The sequence below is a fragment of the Oncorhynchus kisutch genome, linkage group LG12 (genome assembly GCF_002021735.2).
Source record: "Oncorhynchus kisutch isolate 150728-3 linkage group LG12, Okis_V2, whole genome shotgun sequence".
Classification (NCBI taxonomy): Eukaryota; Metazoa; Chordata; class Actinopteri; order Salmoniformes; family Salmonidae; genus Oncorhynchus; species Oncorhynchus kisutch.
The window spans coordinates 2,147,586-2,171,201 of NC_034185.2; the positions used below are offsets into that span (position 1 = coordinate 2,147,586).

Genomic DNA, 23,616 nt, shown 5'->3' on the forward strand with positions numbered 1-23,616 from the left:
AGGGGCTAGATAGTGGCTAGATAGTGGCTAGATAGGGGCTAGATAGGGGCTAGATAGTGGCTAGATAGGGGCTAGATAGGGGCTAGATAGGGGCTAGATAGTGGCTAGATAGTGGCTAGATAGTGGCTAGATGTGCCAAGCTTATAGAGACACTTGCAGCTGTAATTGCTGCAACTCTACAAATGTTTTTGACTTTGGGGGTTGAATGCACGCTCAAGTTTTCTGTTTTTTTTGTCTTATATCTTGTTTATTCACAATAAAAATAGTTTGCATCTTCAAAGTGGCAGGCATGTTGTGTAAATCAAATGATACAAACCCCTGAAAAATCTATTTTAATTCCAGATTGTAAGGCAACAAAATAGGAAAAATGCCAAGTGGGTACTTTCACAAGCCAATGTACACAAACAACAAGTGTGGGGTTAATATTGGCAAAAAACACATACATCTCTTTCCACAGCATGAGCCTTCTTCGACATAAAGAACCCAGCGGAACCCATCCTACTTGAAGGAGCTGGAGCAGTTTTGCCTTGAAGAATGGGCAAGCATCCCAGTGGCTAGATTTGCCAAGCTTATAGAGACATACCCTAAGCGATTTGCAGCTGTAATTGGTGCAAAAGGTGGCTCTACAAAGTATTGACATTGGGGGGTTAATAGTAATACTTTCACAAGCCACTGTGTTCCAACAGACAAGGTCCGGAGGCTATATGAAAAAAAAATTCGCTGTTCAAATAGGGATGACAGGATAGGAAATTGAGGGGTCATGTCTTTACTGTTGAATCCAAAGAGTAGAGGAAGTAAGGAAAGGAAGGAAGGAAAGGAAGGAAGAAAGGGAGGGAGGAAGGAAGGAAGGAAGGAAGCAAGGAAAGATAGAAAGAAAGAAAGAAAGAAAAAGATAAGCAAGGAAGGAAGTATTGAATTCCCTTAGGTAATGAATAGCCCTTAGGTAATGAATAGCCCTTAGGTAATGAATAGTCCTTAGGTAATGAATAGTCCTCTGACTCAGTGTATCTGATGATGTTCCCACAGGAAAGAGCTTCACACTGACCATCACAGTGTTCACCAACCCTCCTCAAGTAGCAACGTACCATCGAGCCATTAAAGTCACTGTGGACGGACCCCGTGAACCAAGGAGTGAGTACACACACACACGCACACACACGCACGCACGCACGCACGCACGCACACACACACACACACACACACACACACACACACACACACACACACACACACACACACACACACACACACACACACACACACACACACACACACACACACACACACACGCACGCACGCAAGCACACACACCTCATCAAGTGTTGTTGGACTGAATTTCGAAATAATTCTAAAACGGTGTGTGTGTGTGCGTGTGTGTGGAGGTATACGGGGTAGCAGAGTGCTAGACCTAGCTCGGTTTAATGGTGCTTATAAAAACAACTGAAGAGGGAAAAAAAACTTGACAATTTCCATCTAGTGCCAACTGGTCTGGCAGGCAGCTGTTCTCTCCTCCCTTGTTTTCCTCCCTCCCTCACTCTCCTCTGCTCTCTATTCATAAAAACATTATTCTCAACTCTAGCGTCTCAATGAACACTATCACATCACAAAAAAACTTTCCCCATCTCCCCTCTTCCCCTCTCTTCCCCTCCCTCCCCTCCCTTCCTCTCTCCATTGCCCAGTCTTAGTAAGTCGTAATTAAGAGGCCCTTCACACACAGTTGGAGGACGGAGGGAGGTAAGGGGACGTAGAGGGAGGGAGGGAGGTAAAGGGACGTATAGGGAGGGAGGTAAGGGGCCGAATAGGGAGGGAGGGAGGTAAGGGGACGTATAGGGAGGGAGGTAAGGGGATGTATAGGGAAGGAGGGAAGGTGACGTATAGGGAGGGAGGTAAGGGGACTTATAGGGAAGGAGGTAAGGGGACGTATAGGGAAGGAGGTAAGGGGACGTATAGGGAAGGAGGTAAGAGGGTCGTATAGGGAAGGAGGTAAGGGGACGTATAGGGAGGGAGGGAGGGAGGTAAGGGGACGTTTAGGGAGGGAGGTAAGAGGACGAATAAGGAGGGAGGTAAGGGGACGTATAGGGAGCGAGGTAAGGGGACGTATAGGGAAGGAGGTAAGGGGACATATAGGGAAGGAGGTAAGGGGACGTATAGGGAGGGACGGAGGTAAGAGGATGTATAGGGAGGGAGGGAGGTAAGAGGACGAATAGGGAGGGAGGGAGGTAAGGGGATGTATAGGGAGGGACGGAGGTAAGAGGATGTATAGGGAGGGAGGGAGGTAAGAGGACGAATAGGGAGGGAGGTAAGGGGACATATAGGGAGGGTGAATAAGGGGACGTATAGGGAGGTAAGAGGATGAATAGGGAGGGAGGTAAGGGGACGTATAGGGAGGGAGGTAAGAGGACATATAGGGAGGGAGGTAAGGGGACATATAGGGAGGGAGGGAGGTAGGGGACGTATAGGGAGGGAGGTAAGGGGACGTATAGGGAGGGAGGTAAGGGGACATATAGGGAGGGAGTTAAGGGGACGTATAGGGAGGTTGGAAGATAAGGGGATGTATAGGGAAGGAGGTAAGGGGACGCATAGGGAAGGAGGTAAGGGGACGTATAGGGAGGGCGAATACGGGGACGTATAGGGAGGTAAGAGGATGAATAGGGAGGGAGGTAAGGGGACGTATAGGGAGGGAGGTAAGAGGACGTATAGGGAGGTAGGAAGGTAAGGGGATGTATAGGGAAGGAGGTAAGGGGACAAATAGGGAGGGAGGTAAGGGGACATATAGGGAGGGAGGTAAGAGGACGTATAGGGAGGTAGGAAGGTAAGGGGATGTATAGGGAAGGAGGTAAGGGGACAAATAGGGAGGGAGGTAAGGGGACGTATAGGGAGGGAGGGAGGTAAGGGTACGTATAGGGAGGGAGGGAGGTAAGGGGACGTATAGGGAGGGAGGAAAGGGGACATATAGGGAGGGAGGTAAGGGGACGTATAGGGAGGGAGGTAAGAGGACGAATAGGGAGGGAGGTAAGGGGACGTATAGGGAGGGAGGGAGGTAAGGGGACGTATAGGGAGGGAGGTAAGGGGACATATAGGGAGGGAGGTAAGGGGACGTATAGGGAGGGAGGTAAGAGGACGAATAGGGAGGGAGGTAAGGGGACGTATAGGGAGGGTGGGAGGGAGGTAAGAGGACGTATAGGGAGGGAGGGAGGTAAGGGGACGTATAGGGAGGGAGGTAAGGGGACGTATAGGGAGGGGGGTATGTGGACGTATAGGGAGGGAGGTAAGGGGACGTATTGGGAGGGAGGTAAGGGGATGTATAGGGAAGGAGGTAAGGGGACAAATAGGGAAGGAGGTAAGGGGACGTATAGGGAAGAGGTAAGGGGACGTATAGGGAGGGAGGGAGGGGGGCGTATAGGGAAGGAGGTAAGAGGACGAATAGGGAGGGAGGTAAGGGGACGTATAGGGAGGGAGGTAAGGGGACGTATAGGGAAGGAGGTAAGGGGACGTATAGGGAGGGAGGTAAGGGGACGTATAGGGAGGGAGGTAAGGGGACGTATAGGGAAGGAGGTAAGGGGACGTATAGGGAAGGAGGTAAGGGGACGTATAGGGAAGGAGGTAAGAGGGTCGTATAGGGAAGGAGGTAAGGGGACGTATAGGGAGGGAGGGAGGTAAGGGGACGTTTAGGGAGGGAGGTAAGAGGACGAATAAGGAGGGAGGTAAGGGGACGTATAGGGAAGGAGGTAAGGGGACGTATAGGGAAGGAGGTAAGGGGACGTATAGGGAAGGAGGTAAGGGGACATATAGGGAGGGAGGGAGGTAAGGGGACGTTTAGGGAGGGAGGTAAGGGGAACGTATAGGGAGGGAGGTAAGGGGACGTATAGGGAGGGAGGGAGGTAAGAGGACATATAGGGAGGAAGGTAAGGGGAACGTATAGGGAGGGAGGGAAGTAAGGGGACGTATAGGGAGGGGGGTATGTGGACGTATAGTGAGGGAGGTAAGGGGACGTATTGGGAGGGAGGTAAGGGGATGTATAGGGAAGGAGGTAAGGGGACAAATAGGGAAGGAGGTAAGGGGACGTATAGGGAAGAGGTAAGGGGACGTATAGGGAGGGAGGGAGGGAGGGGGGCGTATAGGGAAGGAGGTAAGAGGACGATAGGGAGGGAGGTAAGGGGACGTATAGGGAGGGAGGTAAGGGGATGTATAGGGAAGGAGGTAAGGGGACGTATAGGGAGGGAGGTAAGGGGACGTATAGGGAGGGAGGTAAGGGGACGTATAGGGAAGGAGGTAAGGGGACGTATAGGGAAGGAGGTAAGGGGACGTATAGGGAAGGAGGTAAGAGGGTCGTATAGGGAAGGAGGTAAGGGGACGTATAGGGAGGGAGGGAGGGAGGTAAGGGGACGTTTAGGGAGGGAGGTAAGAGGACGAATAAGGAGGGAGGTAAGGGGACGTATAGGGAGGGAGGGAGGTAAGGGGACGTATAGGGAGGGAGGTAAGGGGACGTATAGGGAGGGAGGTAGTAAGGGGACGTATAGGGAGGGAGGTAAGGGGACGTATAGGGAGGTAAGGGGACATATAGGGAGGGAGGTAAGGGGACATATATGGAGGGAGGGAGGTAAGGGGACGTTTAGGGAGGGAGGTAAGGGGACGTATAGGGAGGGAGGTAAGGGGACGTATAGGGAGGGAGGGAGGTAAGAGGACATATAGGGAGGAAGGTAAGGGGACGTATAGGGAGGGAGGGAAGTAAGGGGACGTATAGGGAGGGAGGTAAGGGGACGTATAGGGAGGGGGGTATGTGGACGTATAGGGAGGGAGGTAAGGGGACGTATTGGGAGGGAGGTAAGGGGATGTATAGGGAAGGAGGTAAGGGGACAAATAGGGAAGAGGTAAGGGGACGTATAGGGAGGGAGGGAGGGGGGCGTATAGGGAAGGAGGTAAGAGGACAAATAGGGAGGGAGGTAAGGGGACGTATAGGGAGGGAGGTAAAGGGACGTATAGGGAAGGAGGTAAGGGGACGTATAGGGAGGGAGGTAAGGGGACGTTTAGGGAGGGAGGTAAGAGGATGAATAAGGAGGGAGGTAAGGGGACGTATAGGGAGGGAGGGAGATAAGGGGACGTATAGGGAAGGAGGTAAGGGGACGTATAGGGAAGGAGGTAAGGGGACATATAGGGAGGGAGGGAGGTAAGGGGACGTTTAGGGAGGGAGGTAAGGGGACGTATAGGGAGGGAGGTAAGGGGACGTATAGGGAGGGAGGGAGGTAAGAGGACATATAGGGAGGAAGGTAAGGGGACGTATAGGGAGGGAGGGAAGTAAGGGGACGTATAGGGAGGGAGGTAAGGGGACGTATAGGGAGGGAGGTAAGGGGACATATAGGGAGGGAGGTAAGGGGACGTATAGGGAGGGAGGTAGTAAGGGGACGTATAGGGAGGGAGGTAAGGGGACGTATAGGGAGGTAAGGGGACGTATAGGGAGGGAGGTAAGGGGACATATAGGGAGGGAGGGAGGTAAGGGGACGTTTAGGGAGGGAGGTAAGGGGACGTATAGGGAGGGAGGTAAGAGGACGTATAGGGAGGGAGGGAGGTAAGAGGACATATAGGGAGAAAGGTAAGGGGACGTATAGTGAGGGAGGGAAGTAAGGGGACGTATAGGGAGGGAGGTAAGGGGACGTATAGGGAGGGGGGTATGTGGACGTATAGGGAGGAGGTAAGGGGACGTATTGGGAGGGAGGTAAGGGGATGTATAGGGAAGGAGGTAAGGGGACAAATAGGGAAGGAGGTAAGGGGACGTATAGGGAAGAGGTAAGGGGACGTATAGGGAGGGAGGGAGGGGGGCGTATAGGGAAGGAGGTAAGAGGACGAATAGGGAGGGAGGTAAGGGGACGTATAGGGAGGGAGGTAAAGGGACGTATAGGGAAGGAGGTAAGGGGACGTATAGGGAGGGAGGTAAGGGGACGTATAGGGAGGGAGGTAAGGGGACGTATAGGGAAGGAGGGTAAGGGGACGTATAGGGAAGGAGGTAAGGGGACGTATAGGGAAGGAGGTAAGGGGGTCGTATAGGGAAGGAGGTAAGGGGACGTATAGGGAGGGAGGGATGGAGGTAAGGGGACGTTTAGGGAGGGAGGTAAGAGGACGAATAAGGAGGGAGGTAAGGGGACGTATAGGGAGGGAGGGAGGTAAGGGGACGTATAGGGAAGGAGGTAAGGGGACGTATAGGGAAGGAGGTAAGGGGACGTATAGGGAAGGAGGTAAGGGGACATATAGGGAGGGAGGGAGGTAAGGGGACGTTTAGGGAGGGAGGTAAGGGGACGTATAGAGAGGGAGGTAAGGGGACGTATAGGGAGGGAGGGAGGTAAGAGGACATATAGGGAGGAAGGTAAGGGGACGTATAGGGAGGGAGGGAAGTAAGGGGACGTATAGGGAGGGAGGTAAGGGGACATATAGGGAGGGAGGTAAGGGGACGTATAGGGAGGGAGGTAAGGGGACGTATAGGGAGGGAGGTAAGGGGACGTATAGGGAGGTAAGGGGACGTATAGGGAGGGAGGTAAGGGGACGTATAGGGAGGGAGGTAAGGGGACGTATAGGGGACGTATAGGGAGGGAGGTAAGGGGACATATAGGGAGGGAGGTAAGGGGACATATAGGGAGGGAGGTAAGGGGACGTATAGGGAGGGAGGTAAGGGGACGTATAGGGAGGGAGGTAAGGGGACGTATAGGGAGGGAGGTAAGACTATAGACTATCAGTAAAATGTCAACCAACTATCTACTAACCCAACCTCTAACCCTAACCTTGACCCTTTGCCTTTATTCTAAACTTAACTTTAACCTGAGCAAGCAGTTGCTTATCAACAGATAGTGTGTTGATAGTATGACAATCTGGACCATCTACAGATGGAACATCACCCCCCAAAAATATATAAAAATTCGGTCAAAATGACTTGTTTTATCAAATACATTTTATACATTTGTTGAGCTGACCATTATTTTTTTTTAGTTGAGTTGACTTCACTGAGAATGCTGTGGTAGTTAAAGTGGTCTGTCTTTTGGTGGGTTGACATTACTGAATGCACTGCCGGTTTTGAAACTGGCAAAAGATCTTATACATGCGCAAGAGGCTATTGGGAGCATAATGTTCCCTACTGAAATCTCTATTCTATCATTGTTTGGGTTAGAGTTGTTAAATCAATGCAAATACTGTACATTATACTTGACTTGATAGTAAGTTAGATTAATTGGAAAATATGAAGTAATTTCAAAATTTGTTATCTCTACTAAAACCTAAATTTATCCAACTATAAATAGTAGATTATACTGTCAAACTGTTAAGTTGTCTTGACTTTCTTTTATTAGTCAAAGTAAATTTGGTCTTAGTTGGGATAACTCTTAAGTTTAAAGTTCATATAACTAAAGTTGAAATTGTTTGAAGTAGGAATTGTAAGTGATACGGACAAATTGGTAAGTTGACTTCACTATCTTTTATTAGTCAAGTTAGGATAGCTTGAAACGTAAAGTTGATAAAGCTTGAAAAAAGGCTATGAATATAGTGAGTTGAAACAACATGTTTTCCAGTGAGGGAGAGAGGGCGAGAACGCTGGCGTGTCTTAGCATTGGACAGACTCCGTCTTATAAAAACACATTTTGTAACTGAGAGGCAAACGGACGACGACTGTGTGTTTCGATCTTAGAGATTGAGGACACATCTCGGATGGGCTGTCATTATTTAATTACTGTAGATTGATGCTTGTTCTTTTCCCCCCATGATAACATCCTCTCCACGTTGTCTCTGTTTTGTCATTCTGTTTATTCAAGCAAATCATTCAAATGTATTTCATATAATGCCTTTCTTACATTACCCCGTTGCCACTAAGTGCTTTACAGTTACCCAGTAAGCAAGCAAAGATTACACATTGTATTACTGTTGTTAAATTCTCTCTCCTTCATTCAGTGGAAGAGGGAGATAGGGAATTATTAAGAGAGTATCTGGGGACATATACTAATGTAATTAATGTGTTGATGTGTTTGTACTTCTACAGGAAGTCACATGACTTCTACAGGCGTGTAACTTGAAGACTCATTTTGAGTTGATGTGTTTATTCCTTCCCCCAGACCTAGCCCAGCTAGCATGTACAATGCCTTCGCAAAGGATCCAGACCCCTTCCCTTTTTCTCCACATTGTATTCTGTTACAGCCTTATTCTGATTGATTCAATTAAACATTTTCCTCATTAATGACAAAGCAAATTATTATTTATTTTTTTCAGAATGAAAAAATCAGAATGCACTATAATGTTCTGAGAACCATATGTTTCTTAGAGCTTGGTGAGAGTGTGGTTGTCCTATGGTTATTACTCATTTATACAACAGGTGGGTCTTTTACCATAAGGGCTGGCTGGTTCTAAACGCCACTCTGCCGGGGTGTTTGTTTGACCACATGTAATTAGGACGAGACCCAGCTAACGCATAACGTTCTGAGAACCATATGTTTCTTAGAGCTTGGTGAGAGTGTGGTTGTCCTATGGTTATTTATCATACAACCTTCCCACAACGTTCTGGGAACGGGGCAGGACAGTTGCTTTGCTTTGGAACATCATCAGCACAAGGAACTTGACAACAAACAAAAAAACGTTTTTGTCTTGACATATCATCACTTTAACAGAATGTTTCCTAAAAGTTCAGATGTTGCATTTCATTTCTAATTTGGTATCATTCTAGAAACGTTCTCCAGCTGGTTTGACGTTGGGAATGTTCTCCAGTAGTTTAGAGAACATTAAGAAACATTATCCTTCTGCAGGAATGTCAGTACTTCAGCGTAACGTTTCCTACAGGTTTACTCATGGTTCTATTTAAAGTCATGTTCTCAAATTGTCCAGAGAACATTAAGAAACAACGTTCTTCTGTGGAAAATTTCTGTACTTCCACAGAACATTTCACACAAGTTCCCAAGTTCCCAAGCGGTTCTTTTTAATGGCATATTTTTCTACTTCATTCTGTGAAAGTTCCCCAAAAATGTTTGTTCTCAGAACGTGTAGAGAATGTATTTCAGTTAGTGGCAATAATCTGGGAATGTTCTAGAATAAAATGTAATTGTAACAATCAAAAAGCTCCATAAGAACCACAATGAAACTTTATTAACGTTCAGGGAACGTTCTAAGAATATCTATATTGTTTTTTAAATATACATTTCGTTCTCAGCATCAACAAAACTCCCTATCCTTTATTTGGTTAAGTGCTATGATCTTAATGAGTGCTTGTTTCCTCTGAAATGGGGTCCGTTTGAACAAACTCAAATGTTTAGCTTTGTATGCCTTCCCATCCGGGTGGTGCAGTGGACTGATTCCATGACCAAAAAACAGAAGGTTTAAATCTCATTGATGCTTTGTCACAATAAAAAGGTGTATGTGTTTGCAATACCTAAGCAAATTCATTTCAATGTGTCTGGCTTGGAGTAAAAACATTTTTTTTACCCCAAATAAGCTAGGAGTATTATTAAAAGTAAGTAAACCTATTGAAACATTTACAGAACGTTTTAAGGAAGTAGCCTAAGTGGTAGCCTAGTGGTTCGAGCGTTGGGCTAGTAACCGGAAGGTTGCAAGTTCAAATCCCCGAGCTGACAAGGTACAAATCTGTCGTTCTGCCCCTGAACAGGCAGTTAACCCACTGTTCCTAGGCCGTCATTGAAAATAAGAATTTGATCTTTAACTGACTTGCCAAGTTAAATAAAGGTAAAATTAAAAATTTTAATATTAAAAGTTACAAAAAAATATATATATAATTTCTGTCCCAGAAATATGTTACATGAACCAGAGTAAAACGTTCTCAGAACTTCCCTGGAACCAGAGTAAAACGTTCTCAGAACTTCCCTGGAACCAGAGTAAAACGTTATCAGAACTTCCCTGGAACCAGAGTAAAACGTTCTCAGAACTTCCCTGGAACCAGAGTAAAACGTTCTCAGAACTTCCCTGGAACCAGAGTAAAACGTTCTCAGAACTTCCCTGGAACCAGAGTAAAACGTTCTCAGAACTTCCCTGGAACCAGAGTAAAACGTTCTCAGAACTTCCCTGGAACCAGAGTAAAACGTTCTCAGAACTTCCCTGGAACCAGAGTAAAACGTTCTCAGAACTTCCCTGGAACCAGAGTAAAACGTTCTCAGAACTTCCCTGGAACCAGAGTAAAACGTTCTCAGAACTTCCCTGGAACCAGAGTAAAACGTTCTCAGAACTTCCCTGGAACCAGAGTAAAACGTTCTCAGAACTTCCCTGGAACCAGAGTAAAACGTTCTCAGAACTTCCCTGGAACCAGAGTAAAACGTTCTCAGAACTTCCCTGGAACCAGAGTAAAACGTTCTCAGAACTTCCCTGGAACCAGAGTAAAACGTTCTCAGAACTTCCCTGGAACCAGAGTAAAACGTTCTCAGAACTTCCCTGGAACCAGAGTAAAACGTTCTCAGAACTTCCCTGGAACCAGAGTAAAACGTTCTCAGAACTTCCCTGGAACCAGAGTAAAACGTTCTCAGAACTTCCCTGGAACCAGAGTAAAACGTTCTCAGAACTTCCCTGGAACCAGAGTAAAACGTTCTCAGAACTTCCCTGGAACCAGAGTAAAACGTTCTCAGAACTTCCCTGGAACCAGAGTAAAACGTTCTCAGAACTTCCCTGGAACCAGAGTAAAACGTTCTCAGAACTTCCCTGGAACCAGAGTAAAACGTTCTCAGAACTTCCCTGGAACCAGAGTAAAACGTTCTCAGAACTTCCCTGGAACCAGAGTAAAACGTTCTCAGAACTTCCCTGGAACCAGAGTAAAACGTTCTCAGAACTTCCCTGGAACCAGAGTAAAACGTTCTCAGAACTTCCCTGGAACCAGAGTAAAACGTTCTCAGAACTTCCCTGGAACCAGAGTAAAACGTTCTCAGAACTTCCCTGGAACCAGAGTAAAACGTTCTCAGAACTTCCCTGGAACCAGAGTAAAACGTTCTCAGAACTTCCCTGGAACCAGAGTAAAACGTTCTCAGAACTTCCCTGGAACCAGAGTAAAACGTTCTCAGAACTTCCCTGGAACCAGAGTAAAACGTTCTCAGAACTTCCCTGGAACCAGAGTAAAACGTTCTCAGAACTTCCCTGGAACCAGAGTAAAACGTTCTCAGAACTTCCCTGGAACCAGAGTAAAACGTTCTCAGAACTTCCCTGGAACCAGAGTAAAACGTTCTCAGAACTTCCCTGGAACCAGAGTAAAACGTTCTCAGAACTTCCCTGGAACCAGAGTAAAACGTTCTCAGAACTTCCCTGGAACCAGAGTAAAACGTTCTCAGAACTTCCCTGGAACCAGAGTAAACGTTCTCAGAACTTCCCTGGAACCAGAGTGAAACGTTCCTCAGAACTTCCCTGGAACCAGAGTAAAACATTCTCAGAACTTCCCTGGAACCGGAGTAAAACGTTCTTCAGTTATTTACCAAGAACAGGCAAAATGTTAAGTTTTAAAAACTTTCACTTTTACCAGTTTACCAGGAAATGTATGGCTTCGTTCCCATAACCAATGTGTACCAAAAACATTTGTTCCCGCAACTTCGAGGAACCAAATGTGTTAGCTGGGAGGTCTCTATCTGTACTGTCAGTAGAGGACTACAGTAGCTAGCTATATGAACCACTGTAGTAGCAGTGAATGTCTAACTGGGTTTGTGTGGAGGTCAGTAGCAACTGTCTGTGTCTGTATGGTGAGTGGTTTGTTGGGACACTGTGTAATTGGGGTTATGTGGCTCAGTGTGGTAGCTAGCTATACTGTGATATTAGCTAGAGGCTTACTGGCTGTATGTTACTGTGAAATTAGCTAGAGGCTAACTGGCTGTATGGTACTGTGATATTAGCTAGAGGCTAACTGGTTGTATGGTACTGTGATATTAGCTAGAGGCTAACTGGTTGTATGATATTGTGGTATTAGTTAGAGGCTAATGGCTGTACTGTATGATACTGTGATATTAGCTAGAGGCTAACTGGTTGTATGATATTGTGAAATTAGCTAGTGGCTAACTGGCTGTATGGTACTGTGATATTAGCTAGAGGCTAACCAGCTGTATAGTACTGTGATATTAGCTAGAGGCTAACTGGCTGTATGGTACTGTGGTATTAGCTAGATGCTAGCTGGCTGTATGGTACTGTGATATTAGCTAGAGGTTAACTGGCTGTATGGTACTGTGGTATTAGCTAGATGCTAGCTGGCTGTATGGTACTGTGGTATTAGCTAGATGCTAGCTGGCTGTATGGTACTGTGGTATTAGCTAGATGCTAGCTGGCTGTATGGTACTGTGGTATTAGCTAGAGGCTAGCTGGCTGTATGGTACTGTGATATTAGCTAGATGCTAGCTGGCTGTATGGTACTGTGGTATTAGCTAGAGGCTAGCTGGCTGTATGGTACTGTGATGTTAGCTAGTGGTTACTGGCTGTATGGACATGTGATATTAGCGAGTGTCTAACTGGCTGTATGGTACTATGGTATTAGCTAGATGCTAACTGGGTGTGAGTGTCTCTCTGTGCTCACTGTGCTTAATGAGATGACAGCGCTGGGTTACCCTGTGGTTGGCCACTGTGTGTGTGTTTTGCTGTCATTAGCAGTTTCGAACAGACAGCCTTGTTCAGGTGCTCTAAGAATACCTATCATTACTAGGTACTGAGTGTGTAGGGACTGTCAGCAGTGTTAGACAGACACACACTGTTACATACTGCTGACGGACCGTACACACTCAGTACCTAGTGATAATAGGTATACTTAGAGCACCAGAACAAGGCTGTCTGTTCAGAACCGATAAGGAGGTGAGACAAAACACTGGCCAATAACAGGGTAACCCAGCTAAGGTGAGAGGAAGCACTGGCCAATAACAGGGTAACCCAGCTAAGGCGAGAGGAAGCACTGGCCAATAACAGGGTAACCCAGCTAAGGCGAGAGGAAGCACTGGCCAATAACAGGGTAACCCAGCTAAGGCGAGAGGAAGCACTGGCCAATAACAGGGTAACCCAGCTAAGGTGAGAGGAAGCACTGGCCAATAACAGGGTAACCCAGCTAAGGTGAGAGGAAGCACTGGCCAATAACAGGGTAACCCAGCTAAGGCGAGAGGAAGCACTGGCCAATAACAGGGTAACCCAGCTAAGGCGAGAGGAAGCACTGGCCAATAACAGGGTAACCCAGCTAAGGCGAGAGGAAGCACTGGCCAATAACAGGGTAACCCAGCTAAGGTGAGAGGAAGCACTGGCCAATAACAGGGTAACCCAGCTAAGGCGAGAGGAAGCACTGGCCAATAACAGGGTAACCCAGCTAAGGTGAGAGGAAGCACTGGCCAATAACAGGGTAACCCAGCTAAGGCGAGAGGAAGCACTGGCCAATAACAGGGTAACCCAGCTAAGGCGAGAGGAAGCACTGGCCAATAACAGGGTAACCCAGCTAAGGCGAGAGGAAGCACAGGCCAATAACAGGGTAACCCAGCTAAGGCGAGAGGAAGCACTGGCCAATAACAGGGTAACCCAGCTAAGGCGAGAGGAAGCACAGGCCAATAACAGGGTAACCCAGCTAAGGCGAGAGGAAGCACTGGCCAATAACAGGGTAACCCAGCTAAGGTGAGAGGAAGCACAGTGGTGTAGATGACTTGGTGGTAAACATGTTGATGTGGATCTGGGGTTCTGGTCTGGTTCTGTTCTAGTTCTGGTCTGGTATGAGTATGGGTCTGGGTGTTCTGTTCTAGTTCTGGTATGAGTATGGTTCTGGGGTTATATTCTAGTTCTCGTCTGAGTATGGTTCTGGGGTTAAATTCTAGTTCTGGTCTGGTATAAGTATGGTTGTGGGGTTCTGTTCTAGTTTTGGTTTGGTATAAGTATGGATCTGGGGTTAAATTCTAGTCCTGGTCTGGTATGAGTGTGGGTATGGGGTTCTGTTCTTGTTCTGGTCTGGTCTGGTCTGGTACAAGTATGGTGCTGGGGATATGTTCTAGTTCTGGTCTGCTATGAGTATGGTTCTGGTCTGGTATAAGTACGGTGTTCCTGTCTGTTCTTATGTCTTGTCTGATTAAAGTGATCGAAGATGACGCCAACAGATATGTCAGCTCTGCTTCTAGCTCCTAAGCAACTTTGCAGTACTTCCATTTTTGTGTGTGTTTTAACCTACATTATTAGCCCAGAATTTTTGGGTGTGTGTTATTACATACAACTGGAAATAACTGTTGGATATCAGAGCGGTGGTAACTCACTAGCATTACAACCAGGGATACGACTGTCCCGAATTTGATATTTCGTTCGTATCCCCCAGGGCAATTAAACTGATTCCAGAGGCTGCTCCAAGACGCTGCCGGCGGAGAAGAGCTATTCAGAGTGGACTTCTAGTCTGAGTCCATCCACCGCTTCCGAGTATATTACTCGCTAATGTTCAGTATCTGCTTCCTCAGAGCATGCGCAGACCAGCTGGCTGGTGTGTTTATGGACATATTCAATCAATCCCTATCCCAGTCTGCTGTTCCCACATGCTTCAAGGTGTCCACCATTGTTCCGGTACCAAAGAAAGCGAAGGTAACCGAACTAAATGACTATTGCCCCGTAGCACTCACTTCTGTCATCATGAAGTGCTTTGAGAGACTAGTCAAGTATCAAATCACCTCTACCTTACCTGACACCCTAGATCCACTCCAATTTGCTTACCGCACCAATAGAACCACAGACGATGCAATCGCCATCGCACTGAACACTGCCCTATCCCATCTGGACAAGAGGAATACCTATGAAAGAATGTTGTTCATTGACTTAAGCTCAGCATTCAACACCATAGTACCCTCCAAGCTCATCATTAGGCTCGAGGCCCTGGGATTGAACCCCGCCTTGTACAACTGGATGCTGGACTTTCTGACGGATTGCCCCCAGGTGGTGAGGGTAGGTAACAACATCTCTACTCCGCTGATCCTCAACACTGGGGCCCCGCAAGAGTGTGTTCTCAGCTCCCTGCTGTACTCCCTGTTTAACCATGACTGGGTTGCCATGCACGCCTCCAACTCAATCATGAAGACGAGACAACAGTAGTAGGCTTCATTACCAACAATGACGAGACAGCCTACAGGGAGGAAGTGAGGGCCCTGGGAGACTGGTGCCAGGAAAACAACCTCTCAACGTCAACAAATCGAAGGAGCTGATCGTAGACTTCAGGAAACAGCAGAGGGAGCACGTCCCTATCCACATCGACGGGACAGCAGTGGAGAGGGTGGAAAGCTTCAAGTTCCTCGGTGTACACATCACGGACGATCTGAAATAGTCCACCCACACAGACAGTGTGGTGAAGACAGCGCCTCTTCAACCTCAGGAGGCTTAAGAAATGTTGCTTGGCTCCTAAAACCCTCTCGAACTTTTACAGATGCACAATTGAGAGCATCCTGTCGGGCTGTATCACTGTCTGGTATGGCAACTGCACGCACTCAACCGCAAGGCTCTCCAGAGGGTGGTGCGGTGTGCACAATGCATCACCGGGGGCAAACTACCTTCCCTCCAGGACACCTACAGCACCCGATGTCACAGGAAGGCCAAAAAGATCATCAAGAACATCAACCACCCGAACCACTGCCTGTTCACCCCACTATCATCCAGAAGGCGAGATCAGTACAGGTGCATCAAAGCTGGGACCGAGAGACTGAAAAACTGCTTTTTTTCTCAAGGCCATCAGCCATCACTAGCCAGCTACCACCAAGTTACTCAACCCTGCAACTTAGAGGCTCCTGTCCTGTATACATAGATGTCACTGGTCACTTAAATAACGGAACACTTGTCACTTGAATAATGTTTACATACTGCTTTACTCATTGCATATGTATATACTGTATTCTATTAGACTATTTTAGTCAATGCAACTCCTACATTTCTCGATCTAATATTTATATATTTCTTAACTTCATTCTTTTACTTTAGATTTGTGTGCATTGTTATATACTACTGCACTGTTGGAGCTAAAAACACAAGCATTTAGTTAGATATTACTGCACTGTTGGAGCTAAAAACACACGCATTTAGTTAGATATTACTGCACTGTTGGAGCTAGAAACACAAGCATTTAGTTAGATATTACTGTTGGAGCTAGAAACACAAGCATTTAGTTAGATATTACTACACTGTTGGAGCTAGAAACACAAGCATTTAGTTAGATATTACTGCACTGTTGGAGCTAGAAACACAAACATTTAGTTAGATATTACTGTGTTGTTGGAGCTAGAAACACAAGCATTTAGTTATATATTACTGTTGGAGCTAGAAACACAAGCATTTAGTTAGATATTACTGCACTGTTGGAGCTAGAAACACAAGCATTTAGTTAGATATTACTGCACTGTTGGAGCTGGAAACACAAACATTTAGTTAGATACTACTGCACTGTTGGAGCTAGAAACACAAGCATTTAGTTAGATTCTACTGAACTGTTGGAGCTGGAAACACAAACATTTAGTTAGATACTACTGCACTGTTGGAGCTAGAAACACAAGCATTTAGTTAGATTCTACTGAACTGTTGGAGCTAGAAACACAAGCATTTAGTTAGATACTACTGCACTGTTGGAGCTAGAAACACAAGCATTTAGTTAGATACTACTGCACTGTTGGAGCTAGAAACACAAGCATTTAGTTAGATACTACTGAATTGTTGGAGCTAGAAACACAAACATTTAGTTAGATACTACTGAACTGTTGGAGCTAGAAACACAAGCATTTAGTTAGATATTACTGCACTGTTGGAGCTAGAAACACAAGCATTTAGTTAGATATTACTGCACTGTTGGAGCTAGAAACACAAGCATTTAGTTAGATATTACTGCACTGTTGGAGCTAGGAACACAAACATTTAGTTAGATACTACTGAACTGTTGGAGCTAGAAACACAAGCATTTAGTTAGATACTACTGCACTGTTGGAGCTAGAAACACAAGCATTTAGTTAGATACTACTGAACTGTTGTATCTAGAAACACAAGCATTTAGTTAGATACTACTGAACTGTTGGAGCTAGAAACACAAGCATTTAGTTAGATACTACTGAACTGTTGGAGCTAGAAACACAAGCATTTAGTTAGATACTACTGCACTGTTGGAGCTAGAAACACAAGCATTTAGTTAGATACTACTGAACTGTTGTATCTAGAAACACAAGCATTTAGTTAGATACTACTGAACTATTGGAGCTAGAAACACAAGCATTTAGTTAGATACTACTGAACTGTTGGAGCTAGAAACACAAGCATTTAGTTAGATATTACTGCACTGTTGGAGCTGGAAACACAAACATTTAGTTAGATACTACTGCACTGTTGGAGCTAGAAACACAAGCATTTAGTTAGATTCTACTGAACTGTTGGAGCTGGAAACACAAACATTTAGTTAGATACTACTGCACTGTTGGAGCTAGAAACACAAGCATTTAGTTAGATTCTACTGAACTGTTGGAGCTAGAAACACAAGCATTTAGTTAGATACTACTGCACTGTTGGAGCTAGAAACACAAGCACTTAGTTAGATACTACTGAACTGTTGGAGCTAGAAACACAAGCATTTAGTTAGATACTACTGCACTGTTGGAGCTAGAAACACAAGCATTTAGTTAGATACTACTGCACTGTTGGAGCTAGAAACACAAGCATTTAGTTAGATACTACTGAACTGTTGGAGCTAGAAACACAAACATTTAGTTAGATACTACTGAACTGTTGGAGCTAGAAACACAAGCATTTAGTTAGATATTACTGCACTGTTGGAGCTAGAAACACAAGCATTTAGTTAGATATTACTGCACTGTTGGAGCTAGAAACACAAGCATTTAGTTAGATATTACTGCACTGTTGGAGCTAGGAACACAAACATTTAGTTAGATACTACTGAACTGTTGGAGCTAGAAACACAAGCCAAGCATTTAGTTAGATACTACTGCACTGTTGGAGCTAGAAACACAAGCATTTAGTTAGATACTACTGAACTGTTGTATCTAGAAACACAAGCATTTAGTTAGATACTACTGAACTGTTGGAGCTAGAAACACAAGCATTTAGTTAGATACTACTGAACTGTTGGAGCTAGAAACACAAGCATTTAGTTAGATACTACTGAACTGTTGGAGCTAGGAACACAAGCATTTAGTTAGATACTACTGCACTGTTGGAGCTAGAAACACAAGCATTTAGTTAGATACTACTTAACTGTTGGAGCTAGAAACACAAGCATTTAGTTAGATACTACTGCACTGTTGGAGCTAGAAACACAAGCATTTAGTTAGATACTACTGAACTGTTGGAGCTAGGAACACAAACATTTAGTTAGATATTACTGCACTGTTGGAGCTAGAAACACAAGCATTTAGTTAGATACTACTGAACTATTGGAGCTAGGAACACAAGCATTTAGTTAGATACTACTGAACTGTTGGAGCTAGAAACACAAGCATTTAGTTAGATACTACTGAACTGTTGGAGCTAGAAACACAAGCATTTAGTTAGATACTACTGAACTGTTGGAGCTAGAAACACAAGCATTTAGTTAGATACTACTGAACTGTTGGAGCTAGAAACACAAGCATTTAGTTAGATACTACTGAACTGTTGGAGCTAGAAACACAAGCATTTAGTTAGATACTACTGAACTGTTGGAGCTAGAAACACAAGCATTTAGTTAGATACTACTGAACTGTTGGAGCTAGAAACACAAGCATTTAGTTAGATACTACTGAACTGTTGGAGCTAGAAACACAAGCATTTAGTTAGATACTACTGGACTGTTGGAGCTAGGAACACAAGCATTTAGTTAGATACTACTGCACTGTTGGAGCTAGGAACACAAACATTTAGTTAGATACTACTGAACTGTTGGAGCTAGAAACACAAGCATTTAGTTAGATATTACTGTTGGAGCTAGAAACACAAGCATTTAGTTAGATATTACTGTTGGAGCTGGGAACACAAGCATTTCTCTACACCCGCAATAACATCTGCCAAATATGTGTATGTGACCAATACAAATGTGATTTGATTTTAAGTAGGGTTCTGTTCTAGTTCTGGACTGAGTATGGGTCTGGGTCCTGTTCTAGTTCTGGTCTGAGTATGGGTCTGGGGTTCTGTTCTAGTTCTGGTCTGAGTATGTTTCTGGTCTGAATATGGGTCTGTGGTTCTGTTCTAGTTTTGGTCTGGGGTTCTGTTCTAGTATGGGTCTGGGTTCTGTTCTAATTCTGGTCTGAGTATGGATCTGGGTTCTGTTCTAGTTCTGGTCTGAGTATGGGTCTGTGTTCTGTTCTGGTTCTGGTCTGAATATGGGTCTGGGTTCTGTTCTAATTCTGGTCTGAGTATGGGTCTGGGGTCTGTTCCTGTTTGGGTCTGGGTCTGGGATTCTGTTCTAATTCTGGTCTGAGTATGGGTCTGGGTTCTGTTCTAGTTCAAGTTCTGGTCTGAGTATGGGTCTGTGTTCTGTTCTAATTCTGGTCTGAGTATGGGTCTGGGGTTCTGTTCTAATTCTGGTCTGAGTATGGGTCTGGGTTCTGTTCTAGTTCTGGTCTGAGTATGGGTCTGGGTTCTGTTCTAATTCTGGTCTGAGTATGGGTCTGGGGTTCTCTTCTAGTTTGGGTCTGGGGTTCTGTTCTAGTATGGGTCTGGGTTTTGTTCTAATTCTGGTCTGAGTATGGGTCTGGGTTCTGTTCTAGTTCTGGTCTGAATATGGGTCTGGGTTATTTTCTAATTCTGGTCTGAGTATGGGTCTGGGGTTCTGTTCTAGTTTGGGTCTGGGGTTCTGTTCTAGTTCTGGTCTTAGTATGGGTCTGGGGTTCTGTTCGAGTTCTGGTCTGGGGTTCTGTTCGAGTTCCCAAGAAGGGAGACAAGGAGAGTGACAAGGAGATGAGACAAGGAGATGAGACAAGGAGAGAGACAATGAGAGAGACAAGAAGGGAGACAAGGAGGGAGACAAGGAGAGAAGGAAGTCAGACAAATGTCTTATGAGGTTCCATTATTAAGTAATGACAAGACTTTAAAACATGAAACCTAACCATCAGAGAGAAGGAAGGAGGAAGGAGGAAGGAGGAAGGAGAGGGAGGAGCCTGAGAGTCTTTATATTGTAAAATGTCTCTGGTGTCAGGGTTGAAGAATCTCTGAGAGCTACAGAATGCTTTACCCTGAGTAAGTAGTGAGAGAGCCTGGCTCAGTACAGCTAATGACTAAAACTTACAGCACGACTGTTTGTGTTTGTGTTTGTGTGTCAGTGTCTGTGTCAGTGTGTGTGTCGGTGTGTGTGTCGGTGTGTGTGTGTGTGTGTCGGTGTGTGTGTGCCCTTCCCTGCCCTGGATTGCTTTCTCGAGGCAGGAACTCCTGGACCACACAGACACTGGCAGCTCTCCACCACAACCTCTCTCTCTCTCTCCACTTCAGACCCCATAGTAGTCCGGCGTCTGGCTGTCACCCACTCAGCTCTTTTCCTCTTAAAAAAATGACATTTTCTTCTTTCCTCTACTCTCTTACTCCATGCTCTGCCTTCTCCCCCTCTCTCTCTCCCCTCCCTCTCTCTCTCTCTCTCTCTCTCTCTCTCTCCCCCTCCCTCTCTCTCTCCTCCCCCCTCCCTCTCCCCCTCTCTCTCCCTCTCTCTCTCTCCCCTTCTCCCCCTCTCTCTCCCCCTCCCTCTCTCTCTCTCCCCTTCTCCCCCTCCCTCTCTCCCCCCCTCTCTCTCTCTCCCCCTCTCTCTCTTCCTCTCTCTCCCCTTCTCCCCCTCTCTCTCTCCCTCCCTCTCTCTCCTCCTCTCCCCTTCTTCCCTCCCCCTCTCTCTCTCCCTCTCTCTCTCTCCCCTTCTCCCCCTCTCTCTCCCCCTCCCTCTCTCTCTCTCCCCTTCTCCCCCCTCTCTCCTCCTCTCTCTCCCCCTCCCTCTCTCTCTCTCCCCTTCTCCCCCTCCTCTCCCCTCCCTCTCTCCCCCTCCCTCTCTCTCTCCCTCTCCCTCTCTCTCTCCCCTCTCTCTCTCCTCTCCCTCTCTCGCCCCTCTCTCTCCCCCTCTCTCCTCTCTCTCCCCCTCCTCTCCCTCTCTCTCCCTCCCTCTTCGCCCCCTCTCTCTCCCCCTCCCTCTCTCCCCCTCTCATCTCCCTCCCTCCTCTCTCTCTCCCCTTCTCCCCCTCTCTCTCTCCCCCTCCCTCTCTCCCCCTCTCTCTCCCCCTCCCTCTCTCCCGCTCTCCTTCTCTCTCTCTCCCCCTCCCTCTCTCCCGCTCTCCTTCTCTCCTCTCGTTGTCTTCTCAACCCTCCCTCCCACCTCCACTCTCCCCTTCTCTCTCTCTCCCCCCTCCCTCTCTCCCGCTCTCCTTCTCTCCTCTCATTGTCTTCTCAACCCTCCCTCCCACCTCCACTCTCCCCTTCTCTCTCTCTCTCTCCCCCTCCCTCTCTCCCGCTCTCCTTCTCTCCTCTCGTTGTCTTCTCAACCCTCCCTCCCACCTCCACTCTCCCCTTCTCTCTCTCTCCCCCCCTCCCTCTCTCCCCGCTCTCCTTCTCTCCTCTCGTTGTCTTCTCAACCCTCCCTCCCACCTCCACTCTCCCCTTCTCTCTCTCTCTCTCCCCCTCCCTCTCTCCCCGCCTCCCTCCTCCCCTTTCTACCGCCTCTCCCTCCCTCCTGTTCTTCTCTCCTCTCCTTCCACCTCTCCTCTCTCCTCCTCTTCTTGCCTTCTCCCTCCCTCTCCTCCCCCTCTCTCTTCCTTCTCTCCTCTCCTTCCCTCCTCTCCTTGCCTTCTCCCTTCTCCCTCCCCCCTCTCCTCCCCTCTCTCTTAATTCTCTCCTCTCCTTCCCTCCTCTCCTTGCCCCCACTCTCCTCCCCTCTCTCTTCCTTCTCTCCTCTCCTTCCCCTCTCCTCTCTCCTCCTCCTCTTGCCTTCTCCCCCCTCTCCTCCCCTCTCTCTTCCTTCTCTCCTCTCCTTCCCTCCTCTCCTTGCCTCCCTCCCTCCCTCCTCTCTCTGTTCTCTGTCACCCCCAGACAGCCATCTGAGGTACTTCATTGTACTCACAGACAGTAACAACATGATTGCTGTTCCACATACTATAAACCTCAACTAGAGTCCGTTCGTTCACTGCTTTTACTAGCTGTTTTTGTTTCCTTTAATTGGCTGTTCCACCGCACCCTACCAGACTGACTCTCTGTCTGACTGTCTGATTTGTCTGACTGTCTGATTCATCTGACTGTCTGATTAGTGTGATTCATCTGACTGTCTGATTCGTCTGACTGTCTGATTCATGTGATTCATCTGACTGTCACAAACAGGCCATTGCCTGGACCGTATCTATGAGAGGAATCTCAGGACCACATTGTCTGATGACAAAGTTGAAAGATATTTATTACAAATACATGGCCCTCGAGCTGAAAATAACACAAACATTTTACAGGTGGCAAAGAAAAGGCCTCATCACGGATGTTATCCCACGGGACCTGAAGCCCCTCCCCATTAGCATTCCCACTGGTCACCTGCAATCAGGGATAGAAGGAAGAGAGAGAGGGACAAAGAGAGAACAAAATGATACCACAGCATAATGACATTACATCATTCATACATAACAGTTCAAGGTGAAATTGATGCAAAGAGTCAATATTTGCAGTGTTGACCCTTCTTTTTCAAGACCTCTGCAATCCGCCCTGGCATGCTGTCAATTAACTTCTGGCCACTGATGGCAGCCCATTCTTGCATAATCAATGTTTGGAGTTTGTCAGAATTTGTGGGTTTTTGTTTGTCCACCTGCCTCTTGGGGATTCTGGGGACAAGTTGTCAATGGGATTAAGGTCTGGGGAGTTTCGTGGCCATAGCCCCAAAATATTGATGTTTTGTTCCCCGAGCCACTTAGTTATCCCTTTTGCCTTATGGCAAGGTGCTCCATCATGCTAGAAAAGGCATTGTTTGTCACCAAACTGTTCCTGGATGGTTGGGAGAAGTTGCTCTCGGAGGATGTGTTGGTACCATTCTTTATTCATGGCTGTGTTCTTATTCAGGCAAAATTGTGAGTGAGTCCACTCCCTTGGCTGAGAAGCAACCCCACACATGAATGGTCTCAGGATGCTTTACTGTTGACATGACACAGGACTGATGGTAGTGCTCACCTTGTCTTCTCTGGGCAAGCTTTTTTCTGGATGCCTCAAACAGTCAGAAAGGGGATTCATCAGAGAAAAGGACTTTACCCCAGTCCTCAGCAGTCCAATCCCTGTACCTTTTGCAGAATATCAGTCTGTCCCTGATGTTTTTCCTGGAGAGAAGTGGCTACTTTGCTGCCCTTCTTGACACCAGGCCATCCTCCAAAAGACTTCGCCTCAAAGTGCATGCAGAAGCATCACACCTGCCTGCTGCCATTCCTAAGCAAGCTCTGTACTGGTGGCGCCCCGATCCCGCAGCTGAATCAACTTTAGGAAACGGTCCTGGCGCTGGCTGGACTTTCTTGGGCGGCCTGAAGCCTTCTTCACAACAATTGAACCGCTCTCCTTGAAGTTCTTGATGATCCGATAAATGGTTGATTTAGGTACAATTTACTGGCAACAATATCCTTGCCCGTGAAGCCCTTTTTGTGCAAAGCAATGATGACGGCACGTGTTTCCTTGCAGATAACCATGGTTGACAGAGGAAGAACAATGATTCCAAGCACCACCCTCCTTTTGAAGCTT

At 46.7% G+C, this 23,616-nt stretch overlaps 1 protein-coding gene across 1 annotated transcript in view; it reads left to right on the forward strand.

Annotated features, from left to right (window-relative positions):
* Positions 1-23,616, forward strand: part of runx2b (RUNX family transcription factor 2b) — a 124,132-nt gene that overhangs the window by 32,084 nt on the left and 68,432 nt on the right. The window contains exon 3 of the mRNA XM_031836724.1: positions 1,027-1,131. Within this exon, the coding sequence (XP_031692584.1) occupies positions 1,027-1,131 (105 nt within the window). The remainder of the gene's footprint in view (positions 1-1,026; positions 1,132-23,616) is intronic.